This window comes from Trachypithecus francoisi, unplaced genomic scaffold, assembly GCF_009764315.1.
Source record: "Trachypithecus francoisi isolate TF-2019V2 unplaced genomic scaffold, Tfra_2.0 Lachesis_group17, whole genome shotgun sequence".
Lineage (NCBI taxonomy): Eukaryota > Metazoa > Chordata > Mammalia > Primates > Cercopithecidae > Trachypithecus > Trachypithecus francoisi.
In genome coordinates, this window is record NW_022681462.1 from 21,176,933 (window position 1) to 21,194,759 (window position 17,827).

At 46.0% G+C, this 17,827-nt stretch overlaps 1 protein-coding gene across 2 annotated transcripts in view; it reads right to left on the bottom strand.

Moving 5' to 3' along the window:
• The window catches only part of ADD2 (adducin 2), a 111,401-nt gene that overhangs the window by 28,113 nt on the left and 65,461 nt on the right, over window positions 1-17,827 (bottom strand). For both annotated transcript variants that reach the window (XM_033175008.1, XM_033175009.1), the window contains exons 5-9: window positions 12,480-12,631; window positions 11,956-12,036; window positions 8,631-8,780; window positions 7,004-7,147; window positions 4,228-4,326 (exon numbers count right to left, since the gene is read on the bottom strand). In XM_033175008.1, coding sequence (XP_033030899.1) covers window positions 4,228-4,326; window positions 7,004-7,147; window positions 8,631-8,780; window positions 11,956-12,036; window positions 12,480-12,631 — 626 coding nt within the window. The remainder of the gene's footprint in view (window positions 1-4,227; window positions 4,327-7,003; window positions 7,148-8,630; window positions 8,781-11,955; window positions 12,037-12,479; window positions 12,632-17,827) is intronic.

The following is a 17,827-nucleotide window of genomic DNA, read 5'->3' on the forward strand; positions in this document are numbered from 1 at the left end:
GGAGGGAAGATGAGACTGGAAAGGACTTCAAAGGGGACTTCAGTTCTTGTTAGTAATATTTTGTTTCTTCAAGATTTGAAGCCAGAGGTTATGAATATGTTTGATCTGAGTGGTAAGTATGGGTGTCTATTATGTTAGTCTCTGCATTTTTCTGTATGTTTGAAATATCTCAGATGTTTTTTATTTTTATTTTGAGACAGGGTCTCTGTTGCCCAGGCTGGAGGGCAGTGTCACAATCTCAGCTCACTGCAGCCTTAACCTCCCAGGCTTAAGCTATCCTCTCACCTCAGCCTCCTGAGTAGCTGGGACTACAGATGTGCACCATCACACCCAGCTCATTTTTGTATTTTTAGTAGAGATGGGGTCTTGCCCTGTTGCCCAGGCTGGTCTCGAACCCCTGGGCTCAAGCAATCCACCTGCCTTGGCCCCTCAATGTGCTGGGATTACAGCCATGAACCACCATGGCTGACCTCTCCTATATTTTTTAAACAGTCACTTGAAAGAAATAGGCTGGCTCCCAAGCCAATGAAATTTATTTGTAACCTCATGGGATGAATTCACAGGTCCAAAGGAAGAATACGTTCTCCACAATGGGGTTAGTCAGTCAAGGAAGCCCAGAAAAAAGAGACAGATAAAATGCCTACAGCCAAGCACTGTGCAGGGGTGAGAGTTCTCACTCATGGACTTAGATTGTCTGTCCCATTGTCAAGGCTACATGGGGAGGGCAATGCAAGTGGTTGTAGGCAATGGACTCTGAGTATTAGGATAAGAGGTGTGTGTATACAGTAGGCAATTTTAGAATGATCCTAAAAAACACTCATTAATCTAACAAATCCTCTTATTTTTTTAATTCCATGCTCATCTAATGGTACATTCTATTTACCCTCATGTATCTACCACTCAGATATAATTGGTTAGGGTTTGGCTTCCTGGATGATAAATCCAGCCACATAAAGGGACAATGGCTTGTGAATATTCCAGGTGGTGAGCCAGGTGTTTTGCACTGCACATTATTATGTTAGCATTCCGAATAAAATATGATATCCCATGTTAGCCTGCTTGTTATGGGAAACTGCTTTAATTACATAAACTTTCAGTACTTTTATGACAGTTACTTTTTACTGGAAATGAAAAAATCCAGTTTAACCTGCTGACAAATACAGGTCTATGAACCCAAGAGGATCAGGGACAGACCTTAGAGTGTGTTAAATTCATCATTTAACAAATGCCCCTGTGATAATTCCCTGAGGTCAGCCAGGCAGCCCTCTCAGGTGACCCCTGTCACCCTGTGAAGAGAAGGAAGCAAGAATATTATCTACGCCCTTCTCATCCAAGCCATGCGTCTAGCGGAGGACAGACAGACCTCTCCCACGGCCCCTCACAGCCCTGGTGAGGCAGCGCTTCTCCAGGTAATGTTTAAGGGCACAGATCTAGGCACCAGGCTGCCTGGGTTTGAATCCTGGCTCTGCCACGTACCAACTATGTGACTTTTAGCAGCTATTTACCATCTGTGTGCCTCAGTTTCCTCTAAAATGAAAATAGCAGTACCTACCTTGTGAGAAGTCTTTAAGGTAATAGATCGAAAGCACTTAGTGTAGCACCTGGGACATATGGGGTGCCGTATATATGTTCTGATGAATGAATGTTGAGAAGCGCGAGTCCCTGGGGACCCATACTTAACGGAGAAGAAGAGAGGGAGAGACTGCCCACAACCTTGTAAGAGCTGCCTCTTCCCACCTCCCTCTTCCTCCCCCGGTTTCCATGGTGACGGGTAGCAGATGGAGAAGAACTGCCTGAGCTTCTTCCCATCTGCCTGTCGGCAGAGCAGGGAGCTGCCTCTCTCAGTGGGGGATGACCCAGTTTCCTGGAACCCCAAATTGATGGGGAGCAGAGAGAACACCATCCCCAGGAGAAATAAATAGGCTCTCAGCCTTGAACTCCTAACATGACCATAGCCACATTCGCTTGTTTGCCAAGGTCACCAAGGGAGAAAAGTTGGCCCACAATGGAAACAGAGCTTCAGTGCTGGCCGCTTCACCCAAAAATGACCTGGCCAGGGTTGTGCTCCCAGTGGCATATGCAGTCACTGTTACCTAGGCTCTTCATGCCCTGATCCGCCCACGCCTCCTCTAGGTTTTCCTGCTTTTTTCTTTCACATCTTCCAGCTCTATTCCTGCCTCTAGAAGCCTCTCTGCTCTACCAGCTGGGGGGGAAAAAAGGTCACTGGAGCTTTCCCGGGGTTATCTGTCTGCATTGCCTGAGGTCCTATAACAAGGTCTCAGCAAACCAGTCCTGAAAAGAAAGTGACAGCAACTGGGGGAGTGGGGCTGGCAGCTCTGCCCTTTACACTGTCCAGAAACTGTTTCTGGGGGCCTGCACCCTGGGAGAGCCGTACCTCACCATGTGGGGTGGTGCGACACGTGGGCATCCCTCTCCATTCATTTTTAGGGCTGAGCTGTCTTTGCAGAGATGACGTTTTTACAGGAGATATTTTCTTATTGAAGACTCTTCTCCAGAAGGAAGATAGGGAGCTCTTAAGAGTTCAGATGTGGGAAAGGGAGAGTAGCTTCCCTGTATCCCAGAGGCTCCACCAGATTCTTCCACCAGTCAGTGGTCAGAGCTCAGGGCCAGAATCTTTGGTTGGGCAGTAGGGGGGGCACCACATCACATCAGAAAGGCACCAGCTGGGTCTGTGTCCATCTGCTCCTGTTCTGACCACTGCCTCTAACACTTCCTCATCATTATCTTCACAGCTGTCCTCACCACATATCCTCTAAAAATGATTGAAAAGGTCCCACTGCAGAGCCTCCACCAGTGACGTTTCCAGGCAGATCTCAATCTCCCCAGACTACCTCCAAGAGAAAGACCTCTTCTGCTGGGTGGTGCTCTGCCTAGGCCGGCCAGGAGAGGGCGGACGGGACACCAAGGGGCTGGGCAAAGAGCTGACTCATCCAGGAGCAACGGGCCTCTATATGTCAGTTGAGTCCTAAAAATATCATCAGCAACACCCCTCTTTGCGTCCTCACAGCGACCCACTGGGCCCCACGTCTACAGTTGAGGAGACAGAGGCTCAAGCAAGGCAAGTCCTCTACCCAAGGGCACACAGCCCAGAATGGGGAGAATGGAGCCCGGTCAGCCTGGTCTGGTTAATAAGGTCTTTTCAGGGTTGTGCAAGGCCCGCTACCTGCTCCTTACCAACTTGCCACATTGAAAAGTGTGTGCTTGGCTTATCCAACACCACCTTGTTGTCTATACAACTACAGGTTTGTGACCGGGTGCGGTGGCTCACGCCTGTAATCCCAGCACTTTGGGAGGCCGAGGCGGGTGGATCACAAGGTCAGGAGATCAAGACCATCCTGGCTAACATGGTGAAACCCCGTCTCTAATAAAAATACAAAAAATTAGCCGGACCTGGTGGTGGGTGCCTGTAGTCCCAGCTACTAGGGAGGCTGAGGCAGAAGAACGGCGTGAACCCGGGAGGTAGAGCTTGCAGTGAGCCGAGATCACGCCACTGCACTCCAGCCTGGGTGACAGAGCGAGACTACGTCTCAAAAAAACAAAAACAAAAACAAAAAATCTACAGGTTTGTCTGTTTTCCTGCTGCTTCTTCACCAACTCCTCTAGGGGGTTCCCTGATCACTGACACTCCTGTCATCTCCATCCCTTCCAAGTTAGGGATTCCATGACAGCTTCCTGGACATCACTTGGGGTTGCCCTGGCTGTTAAGGCCGCCACATCAACACTCCAATTGGCCTGCTTTCCACTTCTCTTTCTGGACTTGACCATGTTCCTGGCCTTTGCGAACCAACCCCCTCCCCTCAAAAAAAAAAAAAAAAAAAACCTACCTGTGTGTCCGTTGGGCATAGGTGCAAACAGGTATACCCCATGTAACATATGAGCACGGTAAAACATTTCTATGCCTTATTACAGTTTCTCCCACTGTCCAGTTGATGAGCCCAGGCACCTCCCCAGACTGGGCACTGACTCCCAAGAAGTGGGTATTTATTGGTTGTTGGACAATGCTGATACATTTTTCAAAGCCACAGAACTAATCCTAAGTGTGAAACTTCGGGATAAGATGGTGCCCAGGCAGAGAAATAGGGCAAGGCCTTTAGAAGGCTGGGATCAAAAGACTCCCTGAATCACAGGCAACGGGGTCACCACATTTGCCCACAGGCCCCTGTCAGAGCTCAATCCTGGGCCCACTTCCCAGGAGCATGTGCTCACCTGTATCTCACACGCAGCCTGCAGGTGGAAGACCTTGTAAAATGCTTCCTCTACGGTGTCACCCAGAGCAACCACTCCATGGTTTCTTAGCACCAGGATCTGTAGAGGAATAAATAGTCAATTAAAACCTTAAGTCTTCTAAACTTTAGTTAAGAGGGAGAGGTTTTTCATTTTATTTAGATCAACTTCCACAACCAATCCCAGGGCCCCTTCTCCCAACTCCTTGTTTATGTTCTCTAATCAAATACCCGAAAGCTACCTGACATGGGATTTTAACTCGAAGCATCTACCCTAAGAAATTGAAAAGGCATTTTAAAACTGGGACTAAATAGCTTGATCAATTTCTTTAGGCAATGCCTGGGGTTTTAGGCCTTTTAAAAATTGAAATTGAAAAGGCATTTTAAAACAGACTAAATAGCTTGGTCATTTCTTTAGGCAATGCTTGGGTTTTTAGGCCTTAGAAAGCTTAGAAGTTTGAAAAACTGGTGTGCGTATTAAAGTGAATAAAATTATTTGCTGTCCAATACAAAGTTCCCACCTCAAAAGCCATCTCTTGCTCCTGTGACTTAGTCGATGTGGGAGTCAAAGCCCTAGGGGGCGGTTCTCTGAGCGGTGGCCCTGCAGAAACAGGTGAGCCACATCACCGCTCTGGGCCTTAGGTTTCTGCACCATAAACTCAATGAGGCCCTGTCAGCTCTGAGAGCTCACAGCTCTAGAAAGAGGCCACAGTGACCTTCTAATCTAACTCATGGATTTTACAGAGAGGAAAATAAAAGCCTGAAAAGACTAAAAGTCTCAGGCGGGTGTGGTGGGTCACACCTGTAATCCTAGCACTTTGGGAGTCTAAGGTGGGCGGATCACTTGAGGTCAGGAGTTCAAGACCAGCCTGGCCAACATGGTGAAACCCCATCTCTACTAAAAATACAAAAATTTAAAAATTAGTTGGGTGTGATGATGCCTGCCTGTAGTCCCAGCTACTCGGGAGGGTGAGGTGGGAGGATGACTTGAACCTGGGAGGTAGAGGCTGCAGTGAGCCAAGATTGCACCATTTGCACCCTAGTCGGTGACAGCGCAAAACTCCATCTCAAGGAAAAAAAAAAAAAAACACACAAAAACTAAAAGTCTCTTAGCTAATTAGGGGAAGCATCTGAACTGGAAGCCAGGGGTTCCCACTATTAGTGCAATGTTTTAGACTCAGTCAGGGAAAGGTGGGTAAAAGTCGGGGAACCCAAACTGAATTTGTACCAAGAGCACAACTCCCTAGAGTCCAGCTGTATCTTCCCTGCCAGAAACTTTTCTTCATTGATTTTACTCTGAAGAACTCTCTGGAATGAGATGGCACCAGCCTGGGAGTTGGGACACAGATCCATGTGTCAGATCTGTCTCCAGGCAGAGCCTGGGCCTCATGGCTCTCAACATCACATCCTCTCTTGTTGAAAACAGCTGGTAGTTTTTCCTCTGAAGTGCCAGAGAAACAGAAAGAGACGATGACTGTGGCCCACAAAAAGTACTACAAACAATGAATACCCCATCTCTCAAATTCTTGTAGCACTTCGTAGATGTGAACATTTCATCCCTCTCCCCACACTCTAAATAACGCTCTGGAGGACATCAGAAGACAGAGGCAGGATACCTCACTGTGTTAGAGAAGACAGGGACTCGTGGGAAATGACTCGGGCAGTGCATTCCTTGCCAGGACAGTGGCAAAGCGCCCATCAACCCAGACTAGCTCCATGGCTGTGCCATACTGAGCTAACCACCCCCAATTATGTGCTGTTATAAAACTGGGCTCAAGAGTTCAGTCAAACAACAAGATTCCATTTTTCTCTTGCAAGTTGGCGGAAAAATAAAGGCGACAACACTCAAGTTTGGGGAGACTGCAGGGAAGTGGCACTCTCATATCCTAGACACGGGGTGGGCCAGTGAACAAACCATGTGAGGCGATTTGGCGACATGAAGTGAGAGTTCTAGCCCGTGCAGCCCTACGAACTTGTCCTAAGAAACTCATCCTGAGCTCACACAAAGATTTAGCTGAGAGGATTTTCATCAATGTGTTGTTTTTATAAAGAAAAAACTCAGAAAGAAAAAAATCTTTTTTTTTTGAGACAGGGTCTAACTCTGTTGCCAAGGCTGGAGTATAGCAGTGTGATCACAGCTCACTGCAGCCTTCAGCTTCTGGGGTCAATCAATCCTCCCGCCTCAGCCTCCTAAGTACCTGGGACCACAGGTGCATACCACCAAGCCTCACTCATTTTTGTATTTTTTATTGAGACAGGGTTTGGCCATGTTGCCCAGGCTGGTCTTGAACTCCTGGGCTCAGGTGATCCACCCGCCTTGGCCTCCCAAAGTGTTGGGATTACAGGTGTGAGCCCTGCACCCAGCTGAAAAATACCATCTAATGTTCAACCACAGAAGAATATTCAGGTAAAGTATAGCACAACTATTCACATAATGAAGTCTGTGAGTAGTTGTATTATAATTTAATTAAATTTAATAATTTAAAATGGTGATAGATAAAATATTTAATAACATACACAGGTAATTACTATATATTGCTGAGGGAAAAACAACTTATTTTATGATCCTAGTTTTGTAAATATAAATTTGAATATATTTGGGGTGCACAGCAAAATCTCAGGATAGTGGGATAGGGAGATCTTTCTCTTTTTTTTCTCCTCTCTTCCTCCCTTACTGTCCAATGAACACATGTCATTTTTGTGATGATGGCTTTTGATAATGCCACTCCAGATTATTGTCCCAGAAGAGCTAAGCTAACCTTGCAGGTGGGTCCAAGGCACTTCTGCAGGTTGATCCGATCGGCTTCCTGCTCCATTTCCCCATTGAAGTCGTAATAGGCCATGTCCCCCACCAGCAGGGCGTTGTGGGAGACAGGCAGGAGGCCCCACTTCATGGCCGACACCTTAGAGAGACAATGGCGTGGTTAGCACCTGCAGCCCTCCCAGCCCTTTCCTCAGAGCAGCACAGTCCAGCTCCACTCTAGGGGCTGGTGAGGGGTGAGGGTGGGGAGCAGGCACAAGAAAGGCCTGGGCTCCTCCACCACCTGGCTTGGGTGTGCTGTCACGTGGCTTGCTCTAGCGTCTTTCCATCACTGCTTTCACAGCAGCCACGTCAACATATCACCTTTTAGAATTGCTAGAAAGAATGCACTCCAGAGACCTATTGCTGCCCCTCCCACTCCCCCCGCCTCACACAGCTTTGCTTTTGTCATATAACTCTGGGAAGAGGCAGGCTGTGGTGGAGTTTGCACCAGCCTAGGGTAAGCAGAGTCCAGATCTCTTGGGGTAGGCTGGAGACCCTCAGCTTTGGTTTCAGTGCAGACAAGGTCATGACTTTTGACAAAGAGAGAGGCCCACTGAAAAGTCCCATGTTAAAAGGAATGAAATTATTAGTTACCCAATACAAAGGTCCCACCTCCAAAGCAATCTCTTGCCCCTGGGACTGGGATGATACAAGTGCTGGACCAGCACTTGTGTTATCCCAGGGTTGAAACACAGGTTGTAACCCATTGCCCCACCACTTATTAAAAGTGAGCTGCTCATGGTGGACAGAGTGTGCAATATTTTTTTTTTAAGCAAGGAGCATGGAGGGGTTTAGAAGAACCCTTGCCCACCTTCACTCATTCTGCCCTGACTTAGCCCTGAGCTCTGCAAAGATGCATACTCGGCACAAATACATCTTCACATCTTAGTCCAAATTCTAGAAGGTCTGAGTGTTCATAACCAGTGTACTTTGCTGAGAAAACAGGCTGATAACAAGTCAGCCTACTCTGTCCTTGTAGGCGTGTGGCCTAGGGGTCAGCAGGATAGGGTGGGGTTCAGGGAGGAGTGCCCAGAACCGGTTGTCTGCCGTCTTTCTAAGTGACATTGCAGTGCCTTAGGCACACATGTCCCCCCAGGGGGGACAACCTGCTCCTTGAGGCTCTTCTTTCTATTCCCTCTCAGTTTTGTTTGCAATGTCCCCTACTCTCAGCCTACTCTGAGCTATGGGAAAGTGGACACAGTCCAGGTTCCCACCAACTGGTTGTCCTCTGTCAATATATCTCCTCACCAGAGCCTGGCTTCGTGGGTGCAGGCCCCACCCCTTGGTCCAAAAGTACTGACCTGAGTAGAAACTTAGAAGGCACTGTCCCCTGGGCAAGGGGTCCCAGCTTGTGTATGCAGCAGGGTGGGGGACACAACGGAACAGACATTCCACGTCTTCATGTTATGCTATGACTTTAGTAGTCAGAAAGGTGGAGAGGCTGGGCATTTCCACGTTGGGAGGTCTCTCGCTTCACCTTGGCCTGAGTTCTAGATCTTTCCAGACTGTTTAAAGTGACGAGATTGCTACAACCTCGGCTGCCTTATGTCTTTCCCTGGCTGGCTGAGAAGGAATCCACTCACCGCTGCTGTGGCCGGTGTGTGCAGGTGGATGATGCAGCGCACATCGGGCCTAGCTGCATAGATGGCCGAGTGCAGACAGAAGCCCGTGGTGTCCACTGGGAAGCAGCTGCTGCCCTTCTCCACCACCTCTCCCAGAATGTTCACCTTGATCTGCGCCAGGGAAGAAAAGAGACTTATGGCAACAGGGTGGTGGAGGCCTCTCACTCCTCTCCCAGCTGGTGGGCCCAGCATGTGCCACCCACCTATATTCACACATTCCAGACACTGTGAGCAATGATTGACTTGGTGTTGGAAGAAAACAAGCCAGTTCCTGCCCTCAGTGAGCGCACAGTCTAACAGGAGCACAGACGATTATAATTCAGCAGGAGAAATGCGAGAGCACAGTTTCTCAGACTTGACTATGCAAGAGAATCACCCGAAGCCCAATCAAATGCAGGTTCTGATTCAGAAGCTGAGGGGGGCCTGGGAGCCTGCATTTCTAACAAGTTCTCAAGTGATCCACAGACCACACATGTGGTAGCAAAGTGCTAGAAAAGAGTCATGCACAGAATTCTCTAGACAGAGACGGGGGAGTCTTTCATCCCAGCAGAAAAGGAGCATCTGAGAGGCCTTCCAGGGGGAGTAATGTCCACACTGAGCCCTTTCTCAATGAGGCGCAAAGAGGCTGCGGCTGCTTTACCAATGACAGCTCTAGCCTCACTCTGCGCCCCCACTCCCCTGCCTCCTGGATAAAAAGCAGTAAAATATTCAATCACAGAATTTCCCGTGTCCTGAAAGCCCACAATCCAAGGTAAACAGAACTCTCTCTCAAATCACCCAGCACAAATCCAAATCCTAAAGCCAGCCCCTCCCAGTGCACTCTCACTGAACACCTCCCCGGCTTCCCAGAGTGCAATCTCCCGGCAGGTGGGAGTTAACCTAACTTCACTGACTGCAGTTGTTCCCTGGACGTTAACAAGCCAGATGATAGTCTCTAAAACTCACCACAAATTTAGCCCTTAAAACTGAGGCACCCATGACATCCTGAATGTGGCACACAGAGCAGTTCCTCAAATTGCTCATCACTCCCACTCCAGAAAGCCCAGGCAGACAAGATGGGCATCAAAGCAGGGAGACCGACACTAATGTGGGCGGAGGGATGTGTTGCTGGCGTTTGCTTATATAGAAGCATCAGGAAGATGTTCAACAAGCCTCCACTTACAATATCCTATTTTAAGTGAATTTCACAGACGTCAAGGCAGCGTGACCCCTAAAAGCTGCAGCAACTCTCCCACCTCAGGTACTTTAAACCTAAGTATGGAGTGCTGGCCTCCAGTTTCCCTCAGCCCAGCTCCCCCACTTCCTTGGACATGTGGCCTGTTTAGAATTCCCTCTCTCAGATGATCTCTCTCTGATCTCACATATTTTATATCTCATCATTGGATGTGTGATCTGTTGTCACTCAAGAACCTCCACAGCCTAATACAACAGCCACCCTCCCATATAGTGCCTTTGTACAAATGGGAAAGCAGGCACTCCTTCTTGAGGACAGCCCAGGGACATAGGGCTTGATGTGTGGGTATTGCCTTTGTGCAAATTCCAAACAGAAGCCCAATGCTAGGACACACTTAGTGAGAGGAGTACAGGTTGGATTTCACTCTCTATTCTCCTCCTTATTAGCCAGGCTCCCTTGTGCAGTACACAAACTGTACAACCACACACAGCAGCCCTATGTCTACACACACTCCATAAACATCTCATGCCCATGACTCAAACCTGTATCTCTAGCCTGCATTTCTTCTGAACCTAGAATAACCAAATGCCAACTGACATCTCTTGGATGTCCCACCAGCTCCTCAAATTCAATCCCATACTCCCAACCCAACTGATCACCAGGCCTACTAAGCACAGAGGCCCGGAATTTCCTTCCCAGCTTGCTGTAATAACCCCACCTAGGTGTCAGTTGGCCTCCACACAGCTTTCTGAGTGATTTTTCTACAATAGAAACCTGCTTGCATTACTCCCCTGCTTGCGCTTCAGTGGCTCTGCGTGTCCAGCAGAATAAAGCCAAAACACCATAACAAGATCTTCCATGCCATTTATCTCTTGGACCCTATCCCCTTCCAAGGTCACCTCTAGATACTGAACACTTGAGTCAGACTCGGCCACTCACCTGTCCTCCCAAATGCATGCACAGGGCTCTTGTATGCATCTGGGCTTGATGCATGCTGCACTCCTGCTGAGGACAGAGTCACCTCCGCCAAACTTCTCCTTGCCACCATGGTCTAAGTCTGCTTACCCCACTGGTTCATATCCCACTGACTCCACTCCTGCACCATGGTTTCAGCTAGAAGCCTCCTCCCTCATTCCCTCCTCCTCCTACAGCTCCTGGTGAGGTAGGGTGCCCCTTTCCAGGCTCCCCAAGCTTCCTTCACCTTTACTGGAACACTCTCTACCCTGAGCTTAAATAGCTGATTACCTCGCCTCTCTCCTCCAACCAGACCATGAACACCTTACAGACAGAGCCTGTGTCATCCTTGTCTCTGTGGTTCCAGCTCTGACTTGGCCATCACCTCCTTGGGTAGCCTTGTGCAAGGTGCTTACCCTCCCTGGGCACCAGTTTCCTTTCCTGCCTCTCAAGTGGCCTTGGCCATGGTAGAAGTCCTGCCCTGCCTAGATATTCTATGACTTGCTGAGCCTGAACTTTTGACTGAGTAGCTGGACTCTACACCTAAGCATGTCTCAAGCCTGGCAGAGGCCCCCAAGGTAGTATCCTCCTCTCCGAGGTACATGGCACAGCAGCCGCAGCCCATGTATCTGAGAAGGATTGGGCCTTTTCTGTTTCTAAGACAGTCCTTTCTATGCTTTCCTCCTCCCATCCAGAAATATTTCCTGAACTACAGTAACTTTTGAAAGCCTCTACCTCATCTAAAAGGAGCAACACTGAAAGGGGACCCAGAAGCATCTCTAATGGTACCAGTGCTGGACAAATCTCGTGCTGCTTTGGTTCTTATTCTAATGTACCCCCTATCCAGAAAGGTCCCCTACTCCCAACCATCATGGTCTAATCCCAGGCGTAGCCATCCATGAGTCTGCTGAGAGGATGCCAGGCCCATCTCTGCTCCCTCCTCCCTCTCACTGCACTTGCCGCCTCCTCCTGGCAATTGGTCTCTTGGTCGCATCATGCTCTGGACACTTAGTTTGTTCCATGTATCTTCTCCGCTCTACCAGATTGTGAGCTCCACAGCACAATAGTGACCAATTTGGAGACGACCTAACACTGTGGGAACAGAGAAAGTGCTGTCATTTCAATAAGGAGTGGGCAGTGATGCTGGACTGTACTCACCAGGCTGGACGCTGTGACTTCACTGCAAGAAACTCCCTTAGGGCTGATCAGGAAGTGGTCCTGCTCCTTGCTGACTCTCAGCTGGAGGAAAGACACACGTTCTCAGGAGGGAAAGAGGGAGAGGGAGCATTTCCAAGGACACTGTGCTTGAATCCCCTATTCCCCTGAATCCACTGCACCCAAGTCTTCCTCTAATGAACTCTTATCTCTACCCCCCAGCCATGAGAGATAAAAAGGACTCAGCCTTTATTTGGAGCAGGGAAAGGGAGCTACAAAAGGAAACTCACTATGATCAAGGGTAACTCTAGTATAGGATCCAGGAGTTCCTTCCCATGCAAAGAAGTGCCCGTTGGGCAGGCTGCCTTATCAATGACCACAGTGGTTAAAAACCTTGGCAGGGCTCAGTGCATTTTGACCAAAGGTCACCAGCAGTGCCATGGCCATGCCAAGGGTCAGGAGTTCTCCCTTTGAGTTTTGTGGGACCACACGCGGTGCCCCACCCAACTCCAGGGTGTTCTGCTCACCGTGACATAGGTGTCGCTCAGCTGGGCCCAGCCATAGAGGTCCAGGAGTCGGTAGACACTGCTGATCTTGCACCGCATGAGCCGCTCCCCTTTGGCCAGGTTCAGGGAGTCAGCCGTGTGGAGGTCATTAATGGGTGTCATCATGGAGACATCTGCAGGGACAGTGCAGTTCTCTCAGGGCCAGGGCCCATCTGCCCTCCCCTTCCTTGCTCCAGTGTTCTCCAAATTCTCACTGGCACTAAACCTGCACAGGAAACTTCCCCAGGCAGGGAATTAAACATTCTTTGACCCTTACCTGGGGAAGGAGTCCACAAAATTGACATTTGTGCCCAATAAAGTCTGCTCATTCAGATAAGCTTTTGCTCAAAAATCATGGCAAATCTCAAGGACGCAGAATGAAGGATTCTGGGAATGCCGCACAGGTTCTGGGAATGCCAAGCTTACCATAAACTCTGAAGATGGGCACTGAATCAAAGCAAGAATAAATCTCTGAGTGGAAACAGGGGTATATTTCATCAGTTATTATTAATGAAGAAGTTACTGGTCATTAAACCAGCTATTACATTGTTTTTAACGACACCAGGTAATAACATTTTCTGTGATTTAGAAACAGGGAAAATAGAAAGCCAGATCAGGGCTGGGTGCGGCGACTCCCAGCATTTTGGGAGGTCAAGGCCAGCAGATCACAAGGTCAAGAGATCGAGACCATCCTGGCCAACACAGTCAAACCCCGTCTCTACTAAAAATACAAAAATTAGCTAGGCGTGGTGGCACATGCCTGTAATCCCAGCTACTCAGGAGGCTGAGGCAGGAGAATCGCTTGAACCTGGGAGGTGGAAGTTGCAGTGCACCACTGCACACCAGCCTGGGGACAGAGTGAGACTCCATCTCAAAAAAAAAAAAGAAAGCCAGATCAGCCTGGAAGTAACTTCCTCAAGTTTTTCTAACAAGTCATAAACTTCTGGAAGTGAGTGCAGCTGTGGCTGGCTGAAAGGCTGGCTCAGGCAGGGTACCTAGGCTCCTCTCTGGGCATGCAGTCCCTTAGCTATACGGTGGTTCTTTCTGGGAATTTGGGGGGATGTGGAAGGGATTTGGAAATGGGCCTAGAGGGTTTGATAGTCTTGTCCTCAGGGCATGCAAGGGTCTAGGAGATGACATCCAGTCTATCCCGTTAACTATGGTGACCACTGCCTACATGTCTCAGGAAGGGAGCAGAGGGCCTCTGAACTCCAGTGCCTGAATCAGCGTCTAGGAACCAATAAGAGAATCAATAGGAAAGGTTCTGGCTTAAAACGGTTTCTGTCTGGGAGCCTCCTGATGCTGCCTCTCCCAGCTCCCACCAAAGATTTTAATGGATCAGGATGCTCTTTGGAAGCTTTTACCACCTCTGTGAACCTTGCTGCAGTACAATGTATGTCCTGCATCAAGTGTGCCATTAGTGGAAGTGATGACGTGGTCTACAAAAGTGAGGGTGGACTGGGTGCTGGGCCAACATCCAGCGAGCAGAGCAGGCCTTGAATCATCCACGTCAGGAAACGCACACAAGGGCCTGTGCCAACCAGAGGCGATACACCTCCAGGGCAGGTGCCCTGCAAACACAGACAGCGGGGACAGCAGTGGTCCAAAAGCCTAGTTAACTGCCAAGGACAACAGACTTCCAAAGTTAAGGATTTCTAATTCAAATGGACCAGTCTGGGATTGCCTCCTCCCCTCTGTGGGTTCCCCAGACAAGAAATGATCTCTCTGCTTCATGCCTAGCAGCAAGGGCATGTCAAAAGCACAGGGCCCCAGGCAAAGGCGGGCAGGTGGGGCTGATGTTGGGAGATCTATACAGTCTATACCACAGTTCTTTGAATACTTCTCCCACAAATAACCATGGGGCCCCAGTGATGGCCAGGGGGCCAGAATAAGTCTGAAAACACTCACCCCATCACATCCTCTGTGTCTGTATCAAAGAAAGTCTCCCTCCCCAACCCCTCGGAGGTTCAACTAAGAGGATTACCTCACCCACAGGTACAAGAAGCAGAAGAAGAAGAGAACAGGAGGGCTCAAAAGGAGCTCCCGATCCCCTGCTCCGTGTCTCAAGAGAAGGGGGATGAAGAGAGGTTGATTAATGAGCACAAAAACACACACAGACTGAAGAAATTCTGGAATTTGAAAGTACAATAAGGCAACTATAGTTAACAAGAATTCATAGTACCTTTCAAAACAGCTAGAAGAAAAGATGTGGAATGTTCTCAAATAAAGAAATAAGTGTTTGAGGTGATGGTTATTCCAATCACCCTGATTTGATCATTACATTATATTTATATATAAAAAGTCACATGTACCCCATAAATATGTACAACTATTATGTATCCATTTTAAAAATAAAATAATATTACAACAAGTTTTTAAAAGCTTATTCTAATTGGCCTCACGAAAGTTAGGATGGCTAAACGTCACCTTTATAAATCAGATCTAACTGAGCCATTAAGTCAAAGTAACTAAGAAAACACAGAAAAAGATGAAAACTCACCACGGTCCCTGAAAGCTAAGACTTAAGGGCACACTGATGTGCAAAACCCCAATTTCTAAGGCAAATGGAGCTAGACAGATAACAACCTATCTGGGCTTGAACTCGTGATACTTGAAACTTCCCCTCTCCACATCCCAGACTCAGATATCCCGGATGTGTACTAAGCAGATTTCCGGGCATCCATCTGTCTTCCTGACAGATGCTGATTGGTGAGGCAATGGGAATGCTGGTCAGCCCTATTCCTTTCTCAGGAGGAAGAGTATAAGGACAGACATGGAAAGGATGGTAGAGAATATGACAGATTTGGGAGACAAAAACCAAAGAGCAAGGCTATAGATAAGCAGTATGAATATAGTAGAAGAAACATTTTCTAAACTGAAAAAAAAAAAAAAAAAGACCTGTGCATGCAAGTACTCACTGATTATGGGAAAAGTTCATATAAAGAAAAAAACCTACAATTATATGCTTCCTGGTAACATTTCTGAAATACAGGGATAAGGGGAAAATACCATAAGCATCTAGAAAAAACAATGTTTGGCTACCTAAAAAGGAACCAAAAAAATTGGCTATCTGATTTTTCTGTTATAGCCACAAAATATCAGATGGCAATGCTATAGGAAGTTTACAAAAAATAAAAACAGGCCAGGCACAGTGGCTCACAATTGTAATCCCAGCACTCTGGGAAGCTAATGCAGAAAAACTGCCTGAGCCTAGGAGTTTGAGACCAGTCTGGGCAACACAGTGAGACCTCGTCTCTATAAAAAATTTAAAAATTGCCCAGGCGTAGTGGCACATGCCTGTAGTCCCAGCTACTTGGGAGGCTGAGTTAGGAAGATCATTGAGCCCAGGAGGTTGAGGCTGCAGTGAGCTGTGTTTGCACCATTGCTGTCCAGCCTAGGAGACAGAGCAAGACCCTGTCTCAAAAACAAAACAAACAAACAAAAAAACCCCACCAAAATAAAGTGGCCCAAAAAGAGGTAAAAATAAAAGGAAGTTCAAAAGTACACCAGGCAGGCAAATATAAACAAAAACTAAGCAGAGGTCATCACATTATTATCAAAATAGAAGTTGGGCAAAACAATATTCTCTTATACAAAGAAACTATTTTGTAGGTCATTTTATATGAATTAAACATACAATCAATAGTGAAGCTATAACTATCAGTCATGCTTATGCTGTGAATATTTCAGGATAGAGAAAGCAAAAACTATCACAAATACCCAGAGAAATGAATAGAAATCAAATATAATGGGAGAAAATTTTTGACAAAATCAAATTAAAACAAAAATATAGATTAAATACCATGCTACAGAGATGGTGTATACCCATTATTATTCTAAAATGATATTATTAGGCCACAAAGAATATCTCAATAAATCTCCAACACAGAAATTAAATAGGCTACATTTTCTAAACATAATGCAATAAAATCCGATGCTATTAGCAAACCTGTAAAAGACTAAGCATTCGACCACTTGGAAATGAGAAAACACTCCCAGATAGCTCTTAGAAGAAAAATAAAGTCCAAACAGCAACTGCAAGCTATTTAGAAATTAACAATAAAAGAAACACTATGTGTCACATTCCTGAGATAAGGCCAAACACATACTCATAGAAAAAAATGTATAGCCTTAAATGTCTTTATTATTGAATTAATTTTTTAAAAAATCAATCTTATGCTACTCTATAAACTACATAAACAATAAAATAAACAGAATTATGGAAAAGAATTAATGAATATAGAAACAAAAGTAATGAATCAAGAAGCAGAAAGAATAATAGGGCCAATAAGTAAATCCAAGAATTGGCTTATATAAGAAGATCGATGAATAAACAAACACCTAGATTGGTCAATAAAGAGAAAGTAAAAATTTACATAGCACCAGGAATGAGAATGGGATGTTATCTCATCTACTTTAGCAGGAAATTTAAATGATAAAAATAATATTGTAAATGACTCTAATAATTTTGAAAAGCTCCATGAAATGTATTATTTTACACAAAATATATGACCAAAATTTAACCAAGAAGCAGCAAAATAAATTTTAAAACTCCAGATGAAACTGAGGACAAAAACATCAAAAATCTCTAAAAATACTCCAGATCTAGATGACTTTCTAAGTGAATAATAAATCTCAAGGAACAGAGATTTCATATCTTATTTAAACTACATCAGGGTAAAAAAGAGAGTGAAATCACCTTGATTCATGTTATGAAATTACAGCCATAATGTCAATACTAGGTAAAGACTGCCCAAAAAGTGAACTGCCAACCAATCTCATGTGTGAATATGAATGCAAAAATCTTTAATAAAATTCTGGAAAATCAAATCCAGAAGGGTATTTTTAAAAGAATGCATCAAGACCAGGAATGATTTATTTCAGTAATGAAAAAGGAGTTCAATATTCAGAAATCTGTTACTATAACTCATCACCTCAATAGTTCAAGGAAAAAAAAAATCAATAAATGGCCAAAATGTATTTTATGACATTCAACATCCATTCCTGAGAAAAACTCGTAGTGAACTAGAATAAAAAAATACTTCCTCAACATGACAAAAAATAATTATCTGAAACTCTTGTGGTAAAACAACTTCCATTAAAGTCAGAAATAAGACAAGGATAACTATATTATTAAACATTGTTCTGAAAGTTCTAACAGATTTAAAGAGAAAAACGGAAAAATAAACCAATGGGTAAATGCTAAAATGAAGGAAACAAAATGATTATGATTTGCAGATTATGTGATTTTTGTATATACAACACCCAAAAGAATTAACTGAGATGATATTAAAATTTAAATAAGAGTTCAATAAGGGGCTAGTGTATAC